Source organism: Diadema antillarum, unplaced genomic scaffold (assembly GCF_040938485.1).
Source record: "Diadema antillarum isolate AM-2024a unplaced genomic scaffold, OU_Dant_1.0 scf00000086, whole genome shotgun sequence".
Taxonomy (NCBI): domain Eukaryota; kingdom Metazoa; phylum Echinodermata; class Echinoidea; order Diadematoida; family Diadematidae; genus Diadema; species Diadema antillarum.
In genome coordinates, this window is record NW_027270975.1 from 225,081 (window position 1) to 233,357 (window position 8,277).

At 41.1% G+C, this 8,277-nt stretch overlaps 1 protein-coding gene across 1 annotated transcript; it reads left to right on the forward strand.

Moving 5' to 3' along the window:
* Positions 1–385: 385 nt before the first annotated feature.
* On the forward strand, positions 386–7,812 carry LOC139717926 (alpha-1A adrenergic receptor-like). The gene is made up of 2 exons (XM_071629411.1): positions 386–1,361; positions 6,941–7,812. The coding sequence occupies exons 1-2, from the start codon at positions 386–388 to the stop codon at positions 7,810–7,812; spliced, it is 1,848 nt and encodes a 615-aa protein (XP_071485512.1).
* The last annotated feature ends 465 nt before the right edge of the window (positions 7,813–8,277 follow it).

Consider the following 8,277-nt stretch of genomic DNA (forward strand, 5'->3'; position numbering starts at 1 on the left):
GTTTATTACCCACAACACACACACCTACGCTCCTGAAGCAAACACTTTTACTGATAGAAAATAATGCATGCAAGATAATAAAGATGGGGAGGGGTAGACTTAATAAGTTCAATACAAGCGTAGTCTAATCTATCTGAGCCAGCCTTCTTATGGTGTCATTGTTGTTATTTTTTCTGGAGGGCCTCCCTCTATTACACAATGTCAAGTGCTATTAATCATTAAATCTTCGTTACAATGGAGTAAAATTGTGGCTAATGTAAACTGAACGGATGGTATATCATTTCATAAGGTATTTCTGTTATTTGGTTTTGCAGGTGGGCACTCTGAATGCATGATTCTACGGAGTATGTGCTAATCGGTCATCCCACCGGAATGTGAACCAACAATGACCGCCAACCTCGCCAACACAGCCCAGCTAACTTCGCCCTCGTGGGACGACTACTCGGATTCCCTGCCGTCGTACGATGCCAGCTCCTTCAGCAATTCCACCATCTACGATATACCACGGATCATCATATCCAGCGCGCTGCTGCTTATCATCATCATGGCGGTGATATTTGGAAATATTCTCGTGCTTCTAGCTGTGCTCATGGAAAGAAAATTGAGAACAGTGACAAACTATTTTATTTTTAATCTAGCTTTTGCGGATTTGTTCCTCGGAACGCTCGTGCTTCCATTCTCGGGAACGTTACAGGTGATCGGGTATTGGCCGTTTGGCCAAAAGTTCTGCGACGTGTGGGCCTCTGTAGATGTGCTCTGCTGCACTGCGTCGATCATCAGTCTTTGCGTTATAAGCATTGATCGCTATATTGGGGTCACGAGACCCCTAAAGCACAAACTCATCGTTACGCCGAAGAGGGCGCTCTGGGTAATCGTGCTTGTGTGGGTGCTGTCCTTCGCCATCGCTGTCGGACCGCTGTTCGGTTGGCGGCCGGTCAAAGATGACCCCTACGAATGTCCCCTTTCGGACTCCATAGATTACGTGTTCTTCTCAGTGTCCGGCTCTTTTTATATTCCCCTGATTGTCATCATAGTGCTTTACGTTCGAATTTACCAAACCGTGTCCGGTGAGTACAAGAGCAGAAACGGTGAGAAGTTGCACAGTTCCCCCTCCTCCAGCTCGGACAAGGGAAGTCCCAATGGCATCGTGTTGCGGATGCATCGCGGAAGTGTGCAGACGCCGCCGGGTCACCAGCTCGTGCGACGGCAGAACTCTGCGAATAACCTGATGCGATCCTCCAGGACGGCTTCCCAGAGGTCGGTGACTTTCAACCGAGAGAAGAAAGTCGCGAAAACGTTAGGGATCGTGGTTAGCGTCTTCTTCCTCTGCTGGTTCCCTTTCTTCTTCCTGCTTCCACTCAGTAAGTGAGATTTTCTCTTCATTTCCAACTTGTGATCCACTACCACCACAACCTAACCCTCGTAAAGTGACGAATGCTGAGGCCCTGTAAACTCTAAAATAGAATCAAATTGAAAGGATATTTGCTAAGAAAACAAAAAGAAAAAAAAAACAATACACAAAAGTTTAATGTTGTAACAAACCCTGGCCAGCTTTGAAAATCAACGATTAGTTTTATATTCTAGACTTTTCTCCTTTCATGAAGCATGTTGTTATTTTTATGGTTTTCTGAAATGACACCATGCATTGGTGTGCCGGAGACTAGGCACTGAAATACAAATTAGTATTACTGTTTTAAATTATTACTCTCCATTGCGAAAAGACTAAATTTCCGAACGTCGAGGAAAGTATTCGTACAAATGCGTTTTTGGAAGTCGGCTTTCTAACCGTTTGTGCGACAGGTTTCTGGAAATAAAGTAAACAAAATCATGCATTTATAGATATGTTTTTCATTGTAGTCTTCGACATGCGTTGGAAAACGTTGAGTCTGTAAGTGTTGATCGAACCCAAAGTCCATAGCATTGTCCTGGTGGTGATGGTTTACAATAATTATGAACGTTTGATGTTTCATCTGTCGTCAGAGTATCGACAGCTTAAAGAAAATAGATAAATTAGACGGTATTATGGACGTATGTTGAACAGTCAGACCACGAGCAATCAGTGTTTCATGTTCGGCCATTGCGTCAAAACATTTCTAGTACCGAAAGATGTGGATTATGATTTAGAACATTAACATCAAAGAAAGCTGGACATTTTGACCTTTTTCTGCAAAATTAATTTCTTAACTGCCTTCTGTTTAAAGCTTAGAGTAAATGCATCAAGATCCCGTCACAATTTTGTTCAAAAATGTTCGGTGAATAAAGAATATTGCGTTGGTGTCGTACGAATGCAGACAAATTTGTCTACAGCGGCCACCCCAGGGAGACAAAAACCCTTGGCCGCTGCAGACAGGCGGCCGCTATAGATATGTCATCAACAGGACTCTTCTCTTGGGAGGGAACTGTGTTTAATGGTTCAATACGGCAGGTGGTTGCTATAGACGGTGGTCGCTAGAGACAGGTTTGACTGTCTATGAATACCAGTGCAAACGCGAGGACTGAAAACTAGCTCCCTATTCAAACAACATCATACTATTAAATGGGTTAGTCAAATACCGGTTAGTGATTGGCTAAACAGAGTCAAGTGATGGAGGTACATTCGTTATGTTCTCCCATGGGCGAACATTCTTGGTAATGTTCTCCCATTGGAAAACATTTCCACGTAACAAATGACAGAACGTGAATGCCTAGGACCGACCGCGCGCGCACAGTGAATTTGGCTCTGCGCGAGCGAGCTATGTAGTGCGTAGTGCTAGCTGCACATTCATGCTATGCTGTTACATGGTGGCCGTGGCTGCAAAGTTCGTAGCGTTCACTGAATCTCTGCCATCTCTGGTGGTTGACGTTTACATATTTGACTAACCCATATAATCTAACACATGATGACTTTCGTTGTCGGGAACATGTCCCAAACGTTCCACCCTCCGGGTTTGGAATGCTATTTCGGGAGGCTATAAGTCCCTCGACTCCGTCTCGGGACTTATAACCTCCCTCAATAGCATTTCAAACCCTTCAGGTGGAACATTCGGTATGTTCCCTCCCCCGCCAGTCATCATCTATATAATATCACCAGTGTCATTATCTGTGCGCTGTTCAGTTTGAAGTATACATTCAGATACAAGTACAAGAGTGTATTCAAGTGTAAATTCTTCTTTCAAAACGATGAACATTTACATTCACAAGTTGAGTCATAAATGTCACCTGCTCGCTAGCAACAATCAAGGACCAGGGGAAGTTCTGAGTTTTTAAGCCGAGATCAAGCAGAGAAGAGCACTTTCGATAACGCAACATCAAGCATGGTTCATCAGTAACGTAGATGGCGCTTGTTAGTTTGGCGTACCGTTCTCGCATTGAGTTGCTTGCTCTTTTGCCCTTTGAAGAGAATCAGCAGCAGGGGCGGATCCAGGAATTCTGTAAAGGGGGGGGGGGGGCGTGACTAATTATTTCTGGTGCCACTTCCGGCTTTCATTTCATTTTTTCTTTTTGTTTCTTTTGTTTTTAACGAAAAATAAAGGGGGGGGGGGCGTGCGCCGGTTGCGCCCCCCTCTGGATCCGCCACTGAGCAGTAATGTGAACAGTCGGACCCGTAACGAATCCATGGCTTTCGTGGTGTGATGCTGAGCTGAAGTGTTGTTCTAGAAAGTCAAGATGAATTTGAATTACCATTCCATTGTATTAATAAAATGTATTGTAAAAACTATGCGCATGTACCATGGTGATTTGAGTTTTTTATCGCTTCTTGGCTCTTTATATGAATATGATATGCATGGCCGGCGGAACCGTGGGGGGTGGCTCGCCCCCTTTTTTTGCAGCCATACATAGGAATGCATAGGGTATCACTAATTTGAGCCCCCATATTTTTTCCCGGAAGCGGGAGTAGTAAAAAAAAAAAAAAAAAAGAAAATAGAGTGAAACCTTAAGTTTTGAGCACTTTTGCTTAAGAAACTCGGAAGTGGCACCACCAGACGTAATTCATTAAACCCGGAAGTGGGCGTAAACCCGGAAGTGAGCGTCCCACTTTTGAAAACGTGGCGCCGAGGCTGATATATGCTCGTTTTGAGGTTCCAAAGCTCTTTGCCTGTACATTCCGTTTTGTTGTTCACATCAACCACTTTAAAGGTTTTCCCCGACCAATTTCATTTTTTGTTGTCATAAGAAGTATTCATTTTCGTCAAATTTGGTCAGGCATCAAAATTAGGTCATTTAAAATTTTATTTCGTTCACAATGACTAATTTAGCAACAGAATTCGCATTTGCTTATTCTAATTCATTGAATGCGCATACATTTTCGGCAATGGTCATTTAATTTCGTCTCCACCTGTCACCAGCTCTTTTCAAGTATTCAAGTTCGGGTAAGGGCAAACAAGTTCATAAAATTAGCGTTCAAATTCAACCTGTACATTGTCCATTAAAAAGTACATTACTTGTACTGCTTTTTAAATTTAATGTTGAAAATGACAACATGTGGATCGCACATGATGATGCAAGTAAGTATACTAGTATAAGATGAACATCGGAGAGCTGTGTGGTGATCATAATTAAGATAAAGACGCCAAATGAAGATTGTAAACACAATGTGATGATTTTGATAAAAATACAGATGTCAATTAGCGATAATGACAGCCATGAGATTACGGAATGAGGATTTCATATTGAGGTTTACATAACAATACATGTTAAGTAAAAAAAAAAAATCTGGAGGTTCAAATAAACAAATGCTGATCATGACGATGAAATGTGAGATAAAAAGTGAAAGTCACATTCAATTACAAGGTGGACATAATCACTCTTGCTTATTTGTATAAAGTATAGGGCTTACGTGCATTACGAAATTGAATGCTAAATTGAGAAAAGCGCTTGCTTAAAAACGAAATTGAAATGCTTTTAAGTGCTTATCGAGCTCATTACACTAATTTGAATGCACAGACCTGGAAATCCATGCCCAGACACGAAATTGAATGATCACATCCGAATTTAAACTTGTGACCACTAATTTGGGCGCCTAAAACTAAAAAACCATCTGGTTGACCAAAGTCATTGAACCACATCGTACATACGAATTTGAATGCACATAAAATGAAAATAAATGACATTTTTAAGAAATTAATAAAATGTTATTGTAATACGTCACAAAACTAAAAAACATACTCATACATCCTAACAGTTATAAGATGACACACACAGTTGGTCTATCTCAATGCAAATAAAAAAAAAATATATATATATATATATATTATTCGAGCTGAAACCCTTTCATACTGCGGAGATAAACCTATGTCTCTTACTCACATGTATGCCAACACACATTCTCCTCAATACGATCAAAAGTAAATTCATCCTCTTAAACAAACTGGTCCAGCAAAGCGAGCTTTTCCTAAATTTACCACAAAAAAACCCCAATGACAACCAACCAACAAACAAACAAACATAAACAAACAAAACCCTAAATCACTCGCTATTAGTAGACACATTACTGCTTAGACTTTTTTGAATTTTTTCCTCCTCATTATTATGTTGTATTGAGGGTCATGTGCCTTCAGAATGTACCTTCAGAATGTACCTATAGCGTTGTATATTACTGTTGGTTGACTGGTAGAGCCTACTTGTAATTGGGTTGTTTATCATCGTGTCTTATTCGTAACCAGATATGTGTCGATGCTCAGTTTCTGTTTTAGTTTATACCATGTTTATACGTGGAGGTGAAAAAAAATAATGTGAATTTAATGTGAATGTGATGCTTAACTCAACCACAACTATAATGTTTATTAGATACTTAACTCAGACACAAATACAAATGATGTCGTCACTGCATTCATGCTTCTTCTATGATGATGTATAATGTTTATTTCAAAAACCTGACTCCTGTTAATCACATACTTTATCAAGGAGGGCTGATTTGAAAAGGGTAATCACTCCTTGGCTAGTTTTTCCTTGAATGTTGTTATCCACGGGGAAAATGACACAAACAGGACATGAAGCCACACAATCAGTCACAGTAAAGCAATAAATGTCGATGAAGCCGTACAGTAAAGAACAGAGAAGGCTATGTGGTTAGAGTTATCTTCTGCTACTTCATATTTGTATTCTTTTATATATCGACCCTGTGGGTAGAAGCAAGCCCGTCACTAGTGTGGGAAATGTCACCCACGCTACCTGTCATAAATAAAATCTAATTCTGAAATCGAATACAGATTTCTTGGAACGCTTTATGATGATGATACCTCCATCCTCACCCCCTAGTGAATTCAGTGCCTCCCCCATAGATGGAAATGACCTGTCATTTTTTACTATGATACTACGATGAGAGTCGCAAAAAAAGTGCACGAAAAGATGATATAGTTAAAAGAAAAATCGAAATTTTGTTCAAAAAGGATATACGCTTGAAATTTGAAGCATTTGACATTTTAAGATGTTTGAGGTCTTTGCATTTTTTCAAGGTATTTCAATATTTGTTTTGAATTCATAACCCCCCCCCCCCCCCCACATGTATGGCAGCATTATAACTTCGAAATGATGACGTTTTAAAAAGAAAAATAAAATGCGAAGTTTAGCCCCCAGACAGACCGAGATAGAACCTCATCCTACTTTGATACTTTAATGCTCTATTTGCTGTAAAAAAAAAATGGCCTAATCAAATTGGTTTATTAAATCACCGAAGTATGCTACTTGCCTTGATAATTTCATAAATTGTCTGATCTATTTGTTAACATTTACATATTTGTTTACTTTTTCTCTCCCCTCCTCCTCCTCCTTCCCATCTTCTTTTCCAACTTTTTCTTACTTCCTCCTCTTCTATTCCTCCTCCGCCTTCTCTCCTTTCGTCTAATATTGTCTGATTTTTCTATCTATTTTTTGTCTTCATCTTTTCATCAACATTTTCATCTTTTTCTGCCCTCCATTTTCTTCTACTTTGTCTTCCTTATTTTTCTTCATGTCGTGATAGCTTCGGCGTGTCAGAGTTGCTACGTCCCACCACTCGCCTTCGACATTTTCTTCTGGCTCGGCTACTGTAACAGCTTCATGAACCCCCTCATCTACGCCGTGTCCAACATGACGTTTCGCCGCGCGTTTAAAAAGCTCTTGTCCTGCCAGTATTGCGAGGAATGCCCTTGTTCGTCGCCGCGCGTGCCGCGGAAGGTGTACAACGCGAACGCGCGTCACAGAAACGCGAGAGATCGCCTCCAGTACAGCGCCGTCCCAACGAACAACGATTTCGACGGCCGAGGGCGGGATGAGGTGTTGCAGGTGGTCGTGTCGAGGAGGGCGTCTTCCGCATCGGACATGAGTTTGCCCAAGGATGAATCGCAGGAACTGCTTCCGAAGTCGGCACTGCGGAGAACATTGTCAGATGGCGGGAAAGTGGACTGCAAGGTGTTATATGCACGCCTGTCTATGGGCGGTGACACTTCACTCAGTACTATCACAGAAGTACAAGAGCATCCCGACTGCGGAGAGACCGCTTTTAAAGAAAGTGATCAGAGAGTATACCAGTTTTCTGGTTCGCAATTCTCGAGCAGTAGTGAGGAAATATCAATGTGTTCTTCCCCGAGTCATTCATCGCAAAGAAATCCCGACTGCGAGGGTATAAGCTTGCAGCAAAACGTTCGCAGTAATGTACTGGTAACCAGTGCCCTAATTAACCAGACAGACTGTCTCGATGACAACCGTACATCGAGTATACAATCATGTGACCGAGATCACGCCGATAACGAGAAAACACGTGCATCGGCCACTTCATGTCGGCAAAATGAAGCCATAGACAGAGCAAGTCGACAGACCCCTGTTAGACTTGTGTCCATTGAAACCTCCCTATGATTTATTTCTTTGTTTGAGTTGTTGTTTTTAAGTGTGACTTAACCATATAATGCCGCTGAATTCCACTGAATAACTGCAAATGTTTTGGAGCGTCGTAGTCTCTTTCTTTATTCTCCTGCATTTTCATATTTTGGTCTCTTCAGCTGAAATTGTCAAGAAATGCCAGACATGCAAATCTGGAAGCTTCCATACCAAAATAAGGGGAACTGTAAAATAAATTACGCGTTGTTGAATGTGAACATAAAAATGACGAATTTCACTGCTGTAGATATATCTAATGCGATGCCATGAAGGAGATGAAATGTTAAAAGCTTGTGGAAAACTGACACGGTCATGATGGTATTCCCAAAATTTAAGTGCACTTCTGAACGTACACTTCTACGGCAATTATAATTACAAGTTTGTAGGTATCAAGAATCAAATGTTATTCTTCGCCTGACAAATCGTCAAAAAATTGTGTGAACT